General features: G+C 41.0%; 1 protein-coding gene across 1 annotated transcript in view; it reads left to right on the top strand.

Moving 5' to 3' along the window:
• The window catches only part of LOC117064051 (laminin subunit alpha-3), an 86,903-nt gene that overhangs the window by 41,511 nt on the left and 26,730 nt on the right, over positions 1-18,662 (top strand). The window contains exons 20-28 of the mRNA XM_033178111.1: positions 1,155-1,306; positions 1,459-1,621; positions 2,066-2,199; positions 3,306-3,450; positions 7,666-7,785; positions 8,184-8,317; positions 14,859-14,976; positions 15,361-15,501; positions 17,628-17,767. Coding sequence (XP_033034002.1) covers positions 1,155-1,306; positions 1,459-1,621; positions 2,066-2,199; positions 3,306-3,450; positions 7,666-7,785; positions 8,184-8,317; positions 14,859-14,976; positions 15,361-15,501; positions 17,628-17,767 — 1,247 coding nt within the window. The remainder of the gene's footprint in view (positions 1-1,154; positions 1,307-1,458; positions 1,622-2,065; positions 2,200-3,305; positions 3,451-7,665; positions 7,786-8,183; positions 8,318-14,858; positions 14,977-15,360; positions 15,502-17,627; positions 17,768-18,662) is intronic.

Here is an 18,662-nt window from a genome sequence, read left to right as displayed (position 1 = left end):
ACTGGAGTGGAATGAATCCTCCCTCTCGTGCCTAAATGATAGGAAAAGCAGTTGCCCATCTCTTTATCAGTGTAAATTCATTACTACTACTACTACTATCAGTGTAAATTCATTACTACTACTACTATCAGTGTAAATTCATTACTACTGCTACTATCAGTGTAAATTCATTACTACTACTACTATCAGTGTAGATTCACTACCCTTACAGGCATTTTGAATGGCTGGTTTTAGCTTTTAATCCCTCCTTTTTAAATATATTTCTTTGACATAAGTGTCAGAGGAAAAGCTAATCACTCACTGGGTTAGGATTCAGTTGTTGAAAGAGAAATGCTTGAAATATGGGTCACAAAAATTCTGCCCAATTAGGAAATTGTTAGTTGTCACTAGTGGATCTTGTATTTAAAGATTCTTAAAATCAACACTATTGCTAATTACTCTTCCATGCTTCAAGAGGTTGGCATTTTATTTGTAGCTTTCTTATGTCATGATTTTTTGCTTTGTTTTGTGATAAAATGCACATTACTTTATTCCTTCAACACATTTATACCATATACCTACTATGTGTCACATTCTGGCTTTGTGATAAACAAAAATTATTTCTCGAATGTACTTAATGCCAATGCACACTTAAAATGGTTAAAATGGTAAGTTTTATGAATATTTTGCCACGATTTTAAAACATTTTGTTTCTACCTTAAGGTGCTCACATTCTAGCAGGGAAGAAAGATGCATATATAACTAATCACGATAACATAGAGGTGTGATAACAGAGGCATGCACAAAGTGTTAAGAGGATGTTGTGTAGTACTGGGAGAAGCAAAATGGCTTATCTCCCTTACCAGACTAAAATCTGATGGATGACTGAGTCCGCATCTGGGCCCTCTGTATGGCAGGTGCTTGGCACATATTTGTAGACTGAGCAAATGGAGGGATGAGTAAATGAGTGCCCTATAGTATGAGCAGAGACAGCTCTCGCATTATTAACTCAGCATTCTGTATTATTCTATAAAAGATTGCACCTTGTTTATTCTGTCTCTCCAAGGCTTATTGCCTAAAACCTGTTAGTTATTTGAAATGCATCCTCATCCTCTTAGGATGGGAAGTTGAGAAACCACAGTGTGAAGTGTTCTGAGGTGGCCCTTTGTCTCTAGGCCTCCCGGGACTACATCGGCATGGCAGTTGTGGATGGTCAGCTCACCTGTGTCTACAACCTGGGGAACCGTGAGACTGAACTCCAAGTGGACCAGATCTTGACCGAGAGTGAGACTCAGGAGGCAGTTATGGATCGGGTGAAATTTCAGAGGTATAAGCCTGATTGACTGTTGCTCTTTGTGAACCTGACCTGCGCTCACCAAACTTCCATGTATACATGTTGCTGAAGCCCATTTTAGTGGCTTGGCTTTGAATTCTTTAATTTTTTCATGTAACTCTATATTCTAAATTCATTTTAAACAGAATTTATCAGTTTGCAAGGCTTAATTACACCAAAGGAGCCACATCCAGTAAACCAGAAATACCCGGAGTCTATGACATGGATGGTAGAAACAGCAATACACTCCTTAATTTGGATCCTGAAAATGTTGTATTTTATGTTGGAGGTTACCCACCTGATTTTAAAGTAAGTGTAAATGTTATTTCACTGAATGAAATATTTAAATTTTAATTTGGTATGGTGATGACCTCATGTCTCTATTTTAATTATTAATTACGTGTAAAATGGATTTAACCGCATATTCTTACAGCACATTCTAGCGATAATAATTAACACTTAGTGAGTGCTTCCTCTGTGCACTCAATAGAAACTGTTCTAAGCTTAAGTATGTTAATTTAAATAAGCATCATGATCATTCCCATTTTACAGATGAGGAAACAGAGACAGAGGGGTATAATAACTTGCCCACAGTCATACAGCTAGTAAATAGCAAAGCCAGGGCATCTTGTTCCAGGGTTCACATTCTTAATTAACCCTTATGCCATAGTGACTGTTGAAAGTGATTAATTGATACTATTTTGATTATTGTCCTTTGTTCAATTGGTAGAAGATGTTTTATTTCATTTTCAGCTTCCCAGTCAACTAAGGTTCCCTCCATACAAAGGTTGTATTGAATTAGATGACCTCAATGAAAATGTTCTGAGCTTATACAACTTCAAAAAAACATTCAATCTCAACACAACTGAAGTGGAGCCTTGTAGAAGGTAAATAAAATGTAGAAACCAGAAACTCTGTAACTGGAGTTTTGGTAACTTGCAGTACTTTTACATATGATAAATGATGGGTCAGTGAGATGCTATTGATGTTGCTAGTGGCTTTGGGCCAGTAGTTCTTCAAGTATGCGTGCATGCAACACTGGCAGTCCCGCCCTAAAATCTAATTATGGTAGTCTCTTCCTAATTTGTATGAAATGCTAGATTGATAGAGTTTTCTCACTTAAAAAAAGTCTTTATGAAAACTTTTGTGCCTCCTATCACAAAATATTTAATATTAGATGGTACCTGATTTAGAGGCCTAATTTAGTGGCTCATGCCTGTAATCCCAGCACTTTGAGAGACTGAAGTGGGCAGATCACTTTGGGCCAGGAGTTTGAGACCAGCCGGGCCAACATAGCGAAACCCCATCTCTATTAAAAATACAAAAATTAGCTGAGTGTGATGACGTGTGCCTGTAGTCCCAGCCTCTTGGAAGACTGAGGCAGAGGAATCGCTTGAACCCGGGAGGTCAAGGTTGCAGTGAGCCAAGATCATGCCACTGCACTCCAGACTGGGCAACAGAGTGAGACTCCATCTCAAAAAAAAAAAAAAAAAAGGAAAAGAAAAGAAAAAAAAAAGTGGTTTACAAAGTGTGCCATGACTTTTTTGGTACTCTCCCACCTCTATCTTTTTGAAAATTGCTGCCTTGAGCTCCTAACCTTCCCTACAATTATAAGGACATGGTATATTCTGATATGAGGTGGACCAAATATCTATTATTCAAAATAAAATTACATTGCAAGTTAATAATCTCTTACATTTCAAAATCTTCAGCTGGTGGACCACGTCTTCCTAAGTAGACATTTCCAAAAGGGACTCTTACTCATCTTTTGTTGAGCTAGGGTTTGATTGTCAGAGTATAAGAGCACATCCAGGAGAAAAAGCTGGCTGCTTTAACATTTTAAAGATGTCTCCTCTGCTTTAGCAAAATTATGACAACTAGATTGCATTTTCTTGGCTCCATTTTTCAGATAGCAGCATCCCGTATTAGTAAGCACACTGGCATGGTGATCATTTGCTGCTGTGTTCTAACTTATGATGATTAATGTTGACAGGAGGAAGGAAGAGTCAGACAAAAATTATTTTGAAGGTACGGGCTATGCTCGAGTTCCAACTCAACCACATGCTTCCATCCCAACCTTTGGACAGACAATTCAGACCACTGTGGATAGAGGCTTGCTGTTCTTCACAGAAAACGGGGTAATCTATAACAAGCATCCAGATGCAACCAAATATATTCATTCTGTTTAGCAATTTGGAGATAACTGGGTTGTTATAAACGACCCACTAGATCTGGAAAACAATGTGCAAATGTTACCTACATCCTTTTCCTCCACCCAGTTGTACTTTCTTTCTATTGGCTAGGAAATGTACTTTTTTAAAAACATTTTTAGTTTTAGGGGTACATGTGCAGGTTTGTTATGTAGGTAAATCGCACGTCACAGGGGTTTGGTGCGCAGATTATTTTATCACCCCGGTAATAAGCGTAGTACTCAATAGGTAGTTTTTCTGTCCTTAAAAAATACTTCCACCCTCAAGTAGGCCCCAATGTTTGTTGTTCCCTTCGTTGCATCCATGTGTACTCAATGTTTAACTCTCACTTATAAGTGAGAACACGTGGTATTTGGTTTTCTGTTCCTACGTTTGTTTGCTTAGGATTATGGTCTCCAGCTTCATCCATGTTGCTGCAAAGGACATGATCTCATTCTTTTTATGGCTGTGTAGTATTCTATGGTGTATATGTACCTCATTTTCTCTATCCAGTTTACCATTTATGGGCATTTAGGTTGACTCCATGTCTTTGCCATTGTGAATAGTGCTGCAAGGAACATTCACGTACATTTGCCTTTATGGTAGAATGATTTATATTCCTTCAGGCGTATACCCAATAATGGGATTGCTGGATCATATGGTAGTTCTAAGTTATTAGAGAAATAGACAAACTGCTTTCCACAGTGGTTGAACTAATTTACATTCCTGCCAGCAGTGTATAATCATTCCCTTTTTTCTACAACCTCACCAGCATCTGTTATTTTTTGACTTTTTAATAATTGCCTTTTTGACCAGTATGAGATGGTATCTCATTGTTTTGATTTGTATTTCTCTAATCATTAGTGATATTGAGCGTTTTTTCATATGTTTGCTGGCAGCATATATGTCTTCTGAAAAGTCTGTGTCCTTTGTCCATTTTTAATGGGGTTGTTTGGTTTTTGCTTGTTAATTATTTAAGTTCTGTATAGATTCTGGATATTAGACCTTTTTCACACACGTAGTTTGTAAATATTTTCTTCCATTCCGTGGGTTGTCTGTTTACTCTGTTGATAGTTTACTCTGTTGATAGTTTCTTTCGTTGTGCAGAAACTCTTTAATTAGGTTCTATTTGTCAATTTTTGTTTCTGTTGCAATTGCTTTTGGGGTCTTCATCATGAAATCTTTGCAAAGGCCTATTTCTAGAATGGTATTTCTAGGCATTTCTAAGTCTAAAATAGGTTTTCTTCAAGGTTTTTTTTTTTTTAATAGTTTTACATTTTACACTTAAGTTTTTAATCAGTCTTGAGTTGATCTTTGCATATGGTGAAAGGAAGGGGTCCAGTTTCAATCTTGTGCATATGACTAGCCAGTTATCCCGGCATCATTTATTGAATAGTGAGTCCTTTCCCCATTGCTTGTTTTTGTTGACTTTGTCAAAGAGCAGATGGCTGTAGTTGTGTGGCTTTATCTCTGGGCTGTCTATTCTGTTCCATTAATGTCTATTTTAATGAGGGCAAGTAATCAGGAATTTAAGAACATGCCACCAAAATGTGGGAGAAATCTCCTCTTTTCCTATTTTATTCTCATTACCAGTTTTGTTCTTTGAGAACCACTGCTTGCCTAAGAATCTACTTATTCTGACTCAAAACATGTGAAAGCTTTCTGGGATCTCTAAGATCTAAACTGACTTCCTGCTCTTTCCATCTTGGTCTGATTCTTACCAGGCGGTGTGGGATTGTTTCTTTGTCGGCATGTTTGCCTTCTCAAGAGACTGAAAATTCTCTGTTTTCAAGTAGCTGAGGTTTCTAGGGACCTTCTAAAATCTATTAGGTTAGAGAAGTCCAAAGTGACACTCTACAAGTGATCGTCAGCGCCATCTGCTGGTTGAGGGAGAGTTGGCGTGATGTTTGCTGCTTTACACCTACAGCGGGCCTGGAGTTGAACGCTCCTGAGTAGGAGCTTCTGTAGTTGGTCTCACAGGGGGTATTTCTGAAGAAATGTGGGTGAGCCCAAAGGCTTTCTGGTGGTCCGAGAACATGGGATTGATAAGGAGCTTGGGATTTTACCAGAGCCTTCTACCTGCAGGGCGGTGACACTGACCGGGTCCAACTCTCCTCTCTGGGTTTGGTCTGGACCCTTCAGGAGATTCCAAGGCTGAACCAGTTCTGATGTTTTGGGAAGGTTCCAGACAACCTGAAGGATACATAGAGCAGAGAAGTCATCCAGCATCTTCAGGACAAGGCAGTTGTTTTACAAAACAAGGTCTTCTTTGTACTATAATTTGAAGTTCTTGGAGACTAAGAACCAGAAATACTACTCATATAATAAGAAAACTTCCCTAATGCCGTTACATAAGAGACGACCTAAAGAGCTGCTTTAAGTAGGATGGCTCATGACTCTCAGTAAATTGGTGTAACTCTGATGTTTATGAGTTGATCAACCTAAGCTGACTCCCAAAGGCAAGATTTAGGATCCAGATAAGGAGTGATTTTCCTCTTGGAAAGAACTCGGTCCCTGGACCTCAAAGAGAGGCATTCTTATCATTAAGGAACTGTGTAAAAGCAAAGCCTTCAAGCCCTAAGTCAGAAATTGCTCAGCTTATCTTAGGGAAGTAGCCGATTCAAGTATATGTTTCACACCGTGATGGAGGTGCAATAATGACAAAGACAGACAAGGCTCCCGCCCTCCGGGATTTTATAATCTAGAGGAAAAGAATATGCAAAGGAATGCTGTTAATAGGTTGTTTATTTCATCACAACTGTGAAGAGCTGTATCAAGGAAATGTTTGTGAGTGAAATGAGGATGTACAACATAAAAGACACTTGAGCAAAGGAAGTGCTTCCTCTGAGATCAGGAGGACTAGTAGAAGACAGCATTTGAATGGGACCTGGGGACAGGGCAGACGGGGGATCCAGGCAGAGGGAGAGGCATGAAGAAGGCCTGGAAGGAAGGTCAGGGAGCACTCAGTGGAAAAGTGTCTGCGGGGCTGGAGAGCCAGAGGCAGTGGTGAGAGAGAGGCAGATGCCACACAGCATCTGGCAGGGGTCAGGGCTTCATCCTGACAGCTGAGGAGAGTCACAGGCTCCCACTGGCATTTTCAGAGACTACTCTGGCTGTAGAGGGGAATGGACTTGTCGGGGGACACAGGGAGACCAGCGGGTTGTTGCTGCGGGGACTGGCTAAAGATGTTATGGCTGAGACTAGGTTGGATGACATAAAGAGAGAGTTAAGAATGGAGAATTCATGAGATTATGTTGGATGCGAGAGAGGTAAGGATCAAGAATGATTCTTAGGTTCTGATAAAGGGGTGAGAAAAAAATGACTCCTAGGTTTTTGGCTTGCTCAGCAAGGTGATGTGTGTGTGTGCGCTGCACACGTGCATGCAGGGGGCAGGCTGGGAGGGGGTAGCGCATGCACCCGGTGTAAAGGAAAGAGAGGCAGGCTTGGCAGCCTGTGGGAGGCATGTAGGTCTTACGTTCTGTGTGAGATATTCTCAATTTGAGGTCTCTGTGAGTCATGCAAGCAAAGCAATAACAACAAGGGAATCACATGTGCAGACCTGGCCCTGAAGACAGGTCTAGGCTGGGGAGAACAATTTGGAGCCCATGAGTACACCTGAATTGGAGCTACAGGACAGCCGACAGCCTGTGATTGTCAAGGGAACGGAGTGGTGTGGGGGAGGAAGGAATCCTGGGTGGGATCCCCGACACTGACATGGAAGGTAGAAGGGGATAAACCAACAAATGAGACAGAGACATAAGAATCAGTCAGAAAACAGATGGTGGAAGGTATCTGAGGTCTGTGTAAGACCACGCCTCTCTCTAAAAGGCACTCATATTTTCAAATAATATTAATGATCTGTATCTTTTCAGTCTCCATCTTTACATGCCAGTTATGGATCACACAAAACAAAATCATGATCATAGCTAGCATTTATTGTGTCTGTCCTGTGTGTCAACCACTGTGCATGACATTTAACGTGACTTACAATATTGAACCATCACCCCATCCCGTGAGGTGGCTATTGCAGCACCATTATCCCTTTTCACTAAGGCAGCAGCTGAAGCTGAGAGTGGGGGTTTCCGTGAGAATAACTTGAGTTTCAATGCTCTGTCTCTTCTTCAGCCAAGGCTTCCGGTAATCTGCATTATTCCCCTCTCCTAGGATCGCTTCATATCTCTGAATATAGAAGATGGCAAGCTCATGGTGAGATACAAACTGAATTCAGAGCCACCAAAAGAGAGAGGAGTTGGAGACGCCATAAACAACGGCAGAGATCATTCGGTACACCCTTTGAGTCTGTTTACTTGAATTGTTAAGTGTCCTTAGTCCTTTAAAATTAAGTCAGTGCCCCAAATAAATAAATAAAACCCTTCCTATTACCAGATAAACTTATGGATGTTAACTGAGGGATATGTCCTTTTAAAATTTGCACATTTTGGTCCGAAATGTATAATATATACATGACATCTATAAAACACGGTTAACTTCAAATGCAAACATTTCTATTAAAATGTTTTAGTATCATATTTTTATCCAAAAATGCTACTGCTCAGAGCCTTCCTACTATGTATATAAATGAATCTGGAGGAAGATAAATAAAAACATGATAGTTCTGAACCCCTGTGAATAGGATTCTCTTATTTTCCCTAGCTTGCTGATTCATCTCTCGTTTATTTCAGGTTCAGATCAAAATTGGAAAAGTCCAAAAGCGTATGTGGATAAATGTGGACTTTCAAAACACTATAATTGATGGTGAAGTATTTGATTTCAGCACATATTATCTGGGAGGAATTCCAATTGCAATCAGGGAAAGGTAAGATGATTTTTTTAAAACCAGATTGCCTCTGTTAGTGGTTATGATTGTGACCAAAAAAAATCTGGTCTGCCTTTTTTAATTTCACCAACAAACAAACGCAAAAAGTTAACTTTTCCGTATTAACAGTATAGTCAACAGAGTAAAACAGATTTAAATCCTGAATAATGAGACTGGGCAGTGGAAAGAAGGAAGGTGGGGGAACTGTGTGTCACTGCCATTGTCATTCTTGGGAGGGGAGAGACCACAAAGAATATAGTAGGGTTGACAATGCTGGCGACAAGTAGAACAGAGGCTGTGGCCCTGGGCCCTTGAAGGTTGTATAGGAGAGCGTGGGCATCCCGAGGCCTGATAGACATTCCCAGGAAACTGGAAGCTGAGGTTTCCACCTTCAGGAAGTCTCTGGAAGAATGTGAGACAGTATGTCTCCTTCACTTCCGCATCACCTGCTCCTTGCGTGCTATCACGCGTGGAATTGGTATATAACTGTTTTTTGGATGAATGAACACATGAATGAATTAATGTGAAAGGCAGTAAAGCTTTATCTGAATGGGAAAAAAAAATCCCACCATTTTGGAATGCACTTAAAAATAACCATTTTGTTCATTTGTATCCTCCCGGAAAACTTTTCGATAGCTGACAGTAGTGTGTGGACAGAACATATCCTAGAAGGATTCGTGCAGCCTCATGACTAAGTAAGAGTGCTTCCAGAAGGTTAGGTGATGATGACTTTTATATGAGATCTGAAGCTAGTTAACTCTTTTGCGAGCTTACACATCAGTTGGAAGGAACTAGATGTGATTTATAAGGTGTCATTCCAAGGTATTCTTTCTTCTAGAGTCCTTATACATGTGGGCATCTGTCTATTCTGCATAGTCAGGAACTAATCTTTGTTTTAAAGTTGTCAGGGTTACCTCCAAAGACAAAAATGCAAATGGGAAAGCTGGGCACTTTAATAGAACCTGGGAGTGAACGTCTTTACTCCTTGGGCTCTGGAAGGAGCCTTGCAGGTCATGGTATGTAACCCCTGGGTTTTACAAACAAAGAAATTCAGAGCCAGTGAGATTATATTAATATTTAATATTATCAATATTAAAAGGCAATTCAGCCATGAATAGCCAGTTGTGAATTGTCAGTAATCTTAATTTTATTTCCATGAAATGGAATAAAATAAAATCGTTCAAGGTAGTCAGCTTTTTCCAGTACTTTTGAGTATGTTTGAGAGTTACCACGTATTCATTCATTACACAGGATTTACTGAGTGCCTAATGGGCCTCAGGCAGAGTGACAGGTGCCAAGGAGACAACAGTGAGCAGGGTGGAGCCTGGAGAAGAGCAGAAGAGAGACAGTCACTACAGGAGAACATGACGTGTGTAGGAGGAAGCTTAGGGTGCTCACAGAACCCAGGAGGGAACCTAATTCAGTTGGGGCCATCAGGGAGGTGACCTCCAGCTAGGACCTGAGAGATGCTAGCAGTCAGTGTATGTGAAGCACCAAAGCTGGATAGAGAAAGCATGAACTTGCGAAGAGCTGGAGTACAGCAGGAAGTGGGATAGGGATGCCCCATGGGGCTGATGTGGGCAGCAGGGGCCTGACCACAGAGTACCTTGAAAGTCACAGAAAGGAGCCATTGGAGAGACTTCAGCAGAGAAAGGCCATGACCAAATTAGGGTTTTCAGTAGCTCACTCTAGTGCAGGGCAGAGACTGGATTAGAGAAGGAAAGGGCAGAGGTAGGTAGAGTGGCTGGAGGCTGAGTGTATTAACAGAGGTGAGTGATGAGGGTGACCTGGCCCAAGGAGTGGCTTTGCAGGTGAGCAACAGGGATCAGGTTCCAAATATATTTAGGATGGCGAATGGGCAGCACTGCACAATGGCTTGGGTTGGGGAATAAAGGGGAAAAGCAGTCAAGAATGATGCCTCGTTTTTGGCTAAGCCCTTGGCAGATGGAACACACCAGTGGAGGAGTGGGGCGACAAGTTAAGTCTGAGACAGGCTTAGTCCAGGAGCCTGAGACACAGCCAGGTGGAGATGCCCATAAGCAGGTGCACAAAACGGCCTGGCCTCTGGAAAGGAGGCCAGTCTGGAGAAGGGTAAATGAAGCCTGGGCCAGGTAGTCATTGAGGTAGTGGAGGCCAGTGGGCTTACCCAGAGCCAGGAGGAATTCTCACGCTGAGCCAGTAAGGAACCCATTGGTGGGTGGTTTGTGTTTGCATGATATTAACGCAAGGCCTCTAGATAGTGATGTGGATGCCAGTCGATCCAGGTTTTCTAGAAAAGGGCAGTAGGTAGAACCACAAAAGAGGTGGCTTTAGTTTTGGCTCAGCAAAACTTTAGGTTAATTTAGCACTCAACCTTTATTTACTTTTTCATCTCCATCCACTAAAGAAATATATAGATATAGAGATGCATATAAATAATTTGCTTTTTTAAAACAATTTTTTGTAGAGATGGGGTCTTGCTGTGTTGCCCAGGCTGGTCTCAAACTCCTAGCCTCAAGTGATCCTCCCACCCCCCGAATTCTGGGGTTACAGACGTGAGCCACTGTGCCCAGTCCAGAATTTTCTTTCTTTTTTTGAGACAGAGTCTTGCTGTGTCGCCCAGGCTGGAGTTCAGTGGCACCATCTTGGCTCATTGTAGCCTCTGCCTCCTGAGCTCAAGTGATTCTACTGCCTCGGCCTCCTGAGTAGCTGGGATTACAGGCATGTGCTACCATGCCTGGCTAAATTTTGTACTTTTAGCAGAGATGGGGTTTCCCCATTTTGGCCAGGCTGGTCTCGAACTCCTGAGCTCAGGCAGTCCACCCACCTCGGCCTCCCAAAATGCTGTGATTACAGGTGTGAGCCACCGCGCCTGGCCCAGAATTTTCTTAGTAACTTTTTTTGGGATCCTCCAAACACGGGACTGCTTCCTTTTTTCTGGGTAAGTTTATACTTTGACTTTTTGTTGTTGTTTTTTTTTTTTTTTTGAGATGGGGTGTCGCTTTTGTTGCCCAGGCTGGAGTGTAATGGCATAATCTCAGCTTACTGCAACCTCCACCTCCTGGGTTCAAGCAATTCTCCTACCTCAGCCTCCCGAGTAGCTGGGATTACAGGTGCCTGCCACCATGCCCAGCTAATTTTGTATTTTTAATAGAGATGGGGTTTTGCCATGTTGGTCTGCTGGTCTCGAACTCCTGACCTCAGGTGATCCACCTGCCTCTGCCTCCTAAAGTGCTAGGATTACAGACGTGAGCCACCATGCCTGGCCTATATTTTGACTTTTTATTAAAATCACTGGAACATGGAAAATGCGGGAGATAGAGGCCAGTGAAAAGATTTCACTGGCCCTTCACTCTCTCAAAAGCAAAATGCTAAGGAATAGTCAGCTGTTCTGGGTCTTGCCTCATTCCTCTGGTGAAGTCTTTGGTGGCCCAGAGATTCCTGAAACTGCCACTGGGCATGAGTCACTGGGAGGTGGGGTGGGCACAGAGGAGTTCCATGGATAATCCACAGCCAAGCTCTGTAGGGGCAACCAGCCGACTCTTCCAGAGCAGGGAGGTGTTCTGGTGCTGGCATAAATGGAGGGACCTTTTAGACAAAGTTCTCAAACTTAAGGTGGAGCAAAGCAAGCAGGTGTAATCACGAACTCAGCTTTGCTCAAGGCATTTTGTGCGTAGTTTGTTTCTTCCCCCCCTCACTGTAGTGTTTCTTCTGGGAATGGGGACCCAGATCTTGGAATGGCTTGTTTCCGATCATAATCAGAAATCATTCTGTTAATCCCATCTCCTTCCCAGGAGAAGAGCAAATCATCCCTAGTAATGCCAGAGGATCTGACACCAGCAAGGACATTTTTCTTGAGGACCTACACCATTGTTCACAGAGTGTGATAATAAACACTAAAATGAAAATGATCCACAAAGTAAAAATCAATCAAGAATCTATTGAACATCGACTAAGTACCCAACACCGAGGTTAGGGCTGCCTTTTGTTCTTTTTGCTCCCTGAAGTCGGCCTGCAGCAGCCATGGAGCTGGCTAAGCTTTTGTGGACAGATTGGCCCAAAGTACACATAAATACCCCAATGCAGGAACCCACTAACACAGCAATTCATGCCCCAGTGCAATGACATTCCTCTAGCAAGGATGTTCAGACCCTGCATCCTGGAGTAAATGTAGAACTGTGGGTCCTCAGGTAACCCAAGGTAACAAGAATCTCCCCAGGAATAGTGGAAGTAAATCTCTTCCATTTTAACACTTCTGCTGTAGGTAACTCTTCTACAAGAAGAGGGCATGATCACTTCCAAGTGCTGCAGGAATACCAACTGTAAGCGTAAAAAGCAAGGGCTTCAGGCCTCACTGACCTGTGTGACACACTGACAGTACAGACCCCAGCTCTGCCACTTACCTGTGTGACCTTAGGCAAGGCCTCAGCCTCTCAATGCGTCATTGCTACATCTCTAATAAGGGCACAGTAGCTGCCCATCTCTTAGGGTGGTTGGAAGAGTCAAAGTGTGTAAAGGAATTAGCAGAGGTCAGCACATGGTCAGTGCTCAATAAATGTTAGATAAGAAACCTGTCCTTCCTGGACATGTATCCTAGAACTTAAAATAAAATAAAATAATATAAAAGAGAAAATACCTCCCTCAAAATGTTATTGTAAGTTGTATTCTTAGAGCTTTGGGCAAAATAGGTGGTCTGTGTCTGTTAACTGCGTTTCTCTCCCACTATTTTACTTTCCTGCAACTTTCTTTCTTTGACCAATAACCTAGGGAGAGAGGGACACCTGGAATGTTGTTGTCCAAGAGATATGTTGAAACCCAAAGAAGAATGGACCTAAAACCGTGTATAAATAGGCAAGCTCCAGGAATGGCAATGAACCCTCCTCCTCTTCTGAGACAAAAGGCCGTCTTTATAAAATAATTAGGCTCACACTGTAATGCCAGTGGAGATTCGTTTCTTTCTTTTCCTTTTAATGAAACTCAATTTTAGGCCTATTACATATAGCTCAACTGTTTCTAATGAATTGGATTAAAAGGAATGCAGACACCTTTCCATTTAGAAAAGTAAGCTGCATTAGGGATTTAGAATGAAATCAGCTTTGGGTTTTCTTAGTACATCATTTGTTTAGGAAACACAAATATTTGCCTGGACTTCAGTTAGTTCATGTGTGTGAATGCTTTATGCACATTCAGCTCCAGACAGATCCAGAAGTCAAATCGAAGGGGAAGTGCCATGGGACCATTTAAAAAGAGCTGCTTTAGAAATTGCTGTCATTATGTAAGAACAGTAATATGGGAGTAGTTACTAGCTTGATGATCTCACATTGAGTCCTTACTCTGTATAAAGCACTGTTTGAGTGTGTTACACATATTAACTTTCTTAGACTTACGACAACCCTGTGAAACAGACTCACATATTCCCATTGTCTAAATGAGGAAACAGAGGCACAGAGAAGAGAAGTTGCCTGTTCAATTAGCAGGGACAGAACTTGAACCCAGGCAATTTGGCTGGTCCACAGCAGCACAATTTTGCCTCTCAGAAACCCCTGCTGAGCATTCATGCCCAGGTGCCATGCACTGCTGCAAGCTCTTGCTGTACGTGAACTTGTTTTTTTTGTTTTTGTTTTTGTTTTTTGAGACAGAGTCTCACTCTGTCGCCCAGGCTGGAGTTCAGTGGTATGATCTGGACTCACTGCAACCTCTGCCTCCCAGGTTCAGGTGATTCTCCAACCTCAGCTCCTGAGTAGCTGGGACTACAGGTGCCTGCCACCACGCCCGGCTAATTTTTGTGTTTTTAGTAGAGTTAAGGTTCATCATGTTGACTAGGCTGGTCTCGAACACCTGACCGCAAATGATCCACCTGACTTGGCCTCCCAAAGTGCTGGGATTACAGGCATGAGCCACCCCACCCGGCCCGTTAATGTTTTTAATCCTGGCAATAACCCTTTGCCCAGGTCCCATGGGTAGGAGGTGGTAGATACAGCAGCATATGAACCTGGACAATGTGTTCCATTGTTTCAGCTTGGCACTGATGAAATCAAGCTACATTTTTCATAATTGAATAGAACCAGAAAGTAGCACTTTGTTTCTTCTGACTTTACAGTGGCTAACTTAACAGTGAACAGAAAAAAAGAGCAAAAAGTTTTCTAGAGCATTCCTGCTTCCTATAAATGATTGATTATTTATATATGTATATCATATATCTATTAACTTATTAATACATGTCCTATCCACCGTGCAATGCTGTGACTCCAGGGAGAGGGACGGGAAGTTCTAGATATTGTGCATCTTCTCTGTCTTTGTACCTTTTGCAGTCACTGGCCGTTCTTCTGTTAACATTGTTGTCTGCATTTTTATAGCTGAGAATGTAAACTTCCACAGAAAGGAAGTCGGTTCTCCCAGCATCATAAAATAAGTGGCATTATGGGAATCCCATGAGAAAGGATAAACATAAAACACATACTCGTGTATGGGTGAAAAGTACTAAAGAGCACAGCGTTTCAGCTCTCATTTCATGTGAGCCTGGAATGATCCATCTCTTCCTTTCATTTGTGTTCCTAATCAGATTTAACATTTCTATGCCTGCTTTCCGAGGCTGCATGAAAAATTTGAAGAAAACCAGTGGTGTCGTTAGATTGAACGATACTGTGGGAGTAACCAAAAAGTGCTCGGAAGACTGGAAGGTAAGTGAAGGTTCAGAACCTCATGAAGGAGTGCTTCTCAGCCAACCCACCTTCTGTATCCATTAACACAGCAACTTTTGACTTCTTTCTGGTAGCACACAGTGTTATAGTGAACTGGCTCATATACACTCCCCATGTGCTTGCAAGGTGCTGAACCTTTGCAGGTTTGCACATTAAATTTGCAGGAAAGTAGGAAGGCCAACTATATACGTGAAAACTTACAGATGATTGCTGACTTATCATGCAGCAAAGTAAGCTCTCTTTCTTTCTGAGGCTATATAAATCACATTAATCGGTTTGGGTAAAGTGAGATCGGGTAAGGTACTGTATTTCAGCCAAGAAATGATTACAATGCCAGTAATTTATTCCATGTTTGTGTTTCAGCTTGTGCGATCCGCCTCATTCTCCAGAGGAGGACAATTGAGTTTCACTAATTTGGGCTCACCGCTTACTGACCACCTCCAGGCCTCATTTGGATTTCAGACTTTTCAACCCAGTGGCGTATTATTAAGTCTTCAGACACGGGTATGCAACAGTGCATTAATATCAAACAAGATTTGAACCTGACTCAAAGTTTGATGTTAAAAACAATAGAGAGATTTTGAAAGTGGTGGAGTTGGACATTTTTTCCATCATCACACAGTAAATGCTATTGTATAGTTCAACCATGAATGTTATTCCCCACTCTGGGGTAGGTCCTCAAAGAAATCAGGTTTAGAAAGTAACATTATAATTTACAGAGTTACATTTGCATGTATTCGCGGACTCATTTTTATTCTTTTCAGGTATATTTTATAATAAGAGTTAAGGTGGATTATAACTACTGCAGTTAATAATGTAGCTTAAAGTTTCAGAGCTCAGAAGGAAAATCGGAGTGTGTCCCTATGATCCCATTTTGATCACATAAAAGGCAGCTCTCTAGTCTGCCTTTTTGCAGCAGCAGCTAGTTGGACAATATTTATACCTGGAGAATTGTAGAAAATAAGATCCTTTGCTCCTTCCTCATGTACAACAGAGCCACATAAATTCTCTTCCACAAGCAGGTACCGTCTGTAACGTAAGTGGATTTAGCTAGTGTGGTTATGTAGGTATAGAAGTCATCTAATAGTTAGGGATGAGTATTTGTGGAATGAGTGGAATTTTTAAATAGAAGTAGAGTGTGATTGTTTCTGAATGTGTTTCTTTAGGATTGCGGAGCACAACAGACTTCTAGTATCTGCTAAGAAAATAGATGGTGGCTGACTCTGTGGCTCTGTCATATTAGGAAGGCCGCCCCTCTCTTGGTGGCTTGCTCACCAGTCCCTAAGGTCTTATTTTTAAAATGAGCCCTAAAGAAGCACCTGCTGACACTTAGACTGTGGGGGTGGCTTTTCCATGAAAGCAGGATGTTTTGATCTAGCTCTTATGATACCTGACACTTGTTTCCTCTGCCACATGTAGGAACACTTAGTACACAATTCACAAAATGATTGAGAGCAGAGGGAAGAATTAGGTTAGCAAAAGATTAGATCAACCCTGGACCATAGGGGAATCTTGGAAATAGCATAGGGACGTTGCCCTCAATTTCATAATGGGTTAGCTAAAGATACATCTAAGTCAGCATTATTTTATGCAATTCTTAATGAATATTGCCAATTGAAAAAAAGTTAACACAAAGCAAAATCAACAATGGCTATAGCCACACACTGTAAAACTTGTTTTAGACTGAAATCTTACCAAAGCATCACATCTTGTTGAAAACGGCAGAAATTATACTTGGTAGAAAAAACACGAACAAAATTGAAATGACAAGTGCTGAGATTGCACATTTTTAAAATTAATGATTGACAGGAAGAGTTAAATTATCTTGCCAAAATTTAGATCTTCAGAGTTTGACATGGAGAATTGAACTTCCCAGAAATAATGACTAGGAAGTAAAAAATTTATAATGACTGAAGAGAAGAAATCATTGTAATATTCTTATATTAAAAATTAAGGCTGTAAAATTTATTTAGCAATGAATTGATCCTGATAGAAATAACTTCAGCAAAAGAAAAATAAAAACAGAAAAATTTAGGCTGGGCATGATGGCTCACACCTGTAATCCCAGCACCTTGGAAGGCCAAGCCAGCAGTATCTCTTGAGCCCAGGGGTCTGAGACCAACCTAGGGAACATAGTGAGATCCTGTATCTACAAAAAATTACAAACTTAGCCGGCTGTGGTGGTGTGCGCCTGTGGCCCCAGCTTCTCAGGAGGCTGAGGTGGGAGGATCGCTTGAGCCTGGGAGAGTGCCACTGTACTCTAGCCTATGCAAGACAGTAAGACTCTGTCTCAAATAATAATGATAATAAGATAAAATAGAAAAATTTAGAAATGATTTAACTGTTTTGTGTAGTCGATTGAGAAATTAAATTGGCTTAATGAATGTAGGTCCAAAAAATGTTTTTGACAAATTCATCAGTGTTGGCATAATTTGCATAAGATTTGTCTATTTATAAACATGGAGTCAAATATGCAAAAAATAATCTTTAGAGCAAAAAGCAAACTCACAGCATTTGGGTCAAAACATCCTGATTGTTTGATACATGGTTTGGATGATAAATTCAGTACGGATACAGGCATAATCCTTAAATGCAAATTAGTTGATGGGTATTTTCTATGATGATTTCAGACAAGCACCCTGCAGGTCACTCTGGAAGATGGTCACATTGAATTGAGCACCAGGGATAGCGACGGTCCAATTTTTAAAACTCCGCAGACGTATATGGATGGTTTGCTGCACTATGTATCTGTAATAAGCGACAACTCTGGGTAAGTGGAATAATACTTCTGTCAGAGCTGTGAGTGAGTTTTACTCTCTTTCATTTAATGGAATTTTCTGGTGTCTTTTTGCAAAATATTTGTCCTTGATGCCAAAAATACTTGACTAATAAGTCTTGTGCTTCTTCCTTATTCCATATCAATTTCTTCATAAAAAAATAAATTGCCACACATGGTGGCTCGTGTCTGTGATCCTAACAACTAAGGAGGCTGAGGCAAGAGGGTTGCTTGAGGTCAAGAGTTCGAGACCAGTCTGGGAAACATAGTAAAACCACGTCTCTAAGAAAAATAAAATAAAATAAAATGTAAATAAATAAAATTTAAAAAATAAATCAGTTAGATGGATAAATTGTGGTGTATTCAAAATGGAATGCTATATAGCAATGAGAAAGAAGAATCTAGAACTGTATATAATGACATGAATGACCCTCATAAACATAATGTGGAAAACATTGAGTCACACATAAAAGTTCATCTCATATAATTTCCTTTATACAAAGTTCAAAAACAGGCAAGAACTAATCCATTCCATCAGAATTCAGGATAGAGGGAGGGAGGCTACAGAGTTAAAGGGAATGCACAACAGGGTTCCTGGGGTGCTACTCTGTTCTGTTTCCTTATCTGGGTGCTGGTAATGTTGGTGTATTTCTGTTGCAAAAATTCGTTGAGCTGAACACATATAGTCTGTGCACTTTCTGTACACGAGGCTCTCATACCAGTCTTTCAAAATGTCATCTTTAGCAAGATACACCCATTTTAATAAAAATGTTATGTGCAAAATACATGAAAAAAATTGTAATGCTCTTTAAAAATAAAGTCTAGTTTCACGAGTTATTTTAGATAACAAATATTGAGTCTGAGTCATAGACAGTGAGTTGGCCACATG

The sequence above is a fragment of the Trachypithecus francoisi genome, unplaced genomic scaffold (assembly GCF_009764315.1).
Source record: "Trachypithecus francoisi isolate TF-2019V2 unplaced genomic scaffold, Tfra_2.0 Lachesis_group19, whole genome shotgun sequence".
NCBI classification, from domain to species: domain Eukaryota; kingdom Metazoa; phylum Chordata; class Mammalia; order Primates; family Cercopithecidae; genus Trachypithecus; species Trachypithecus francoisi.
The sequence above is the reverse complement of the archived record's forward strand: the minus strand, read 5'-3'. Positions and strand labels throughout refer to the sequence as shown.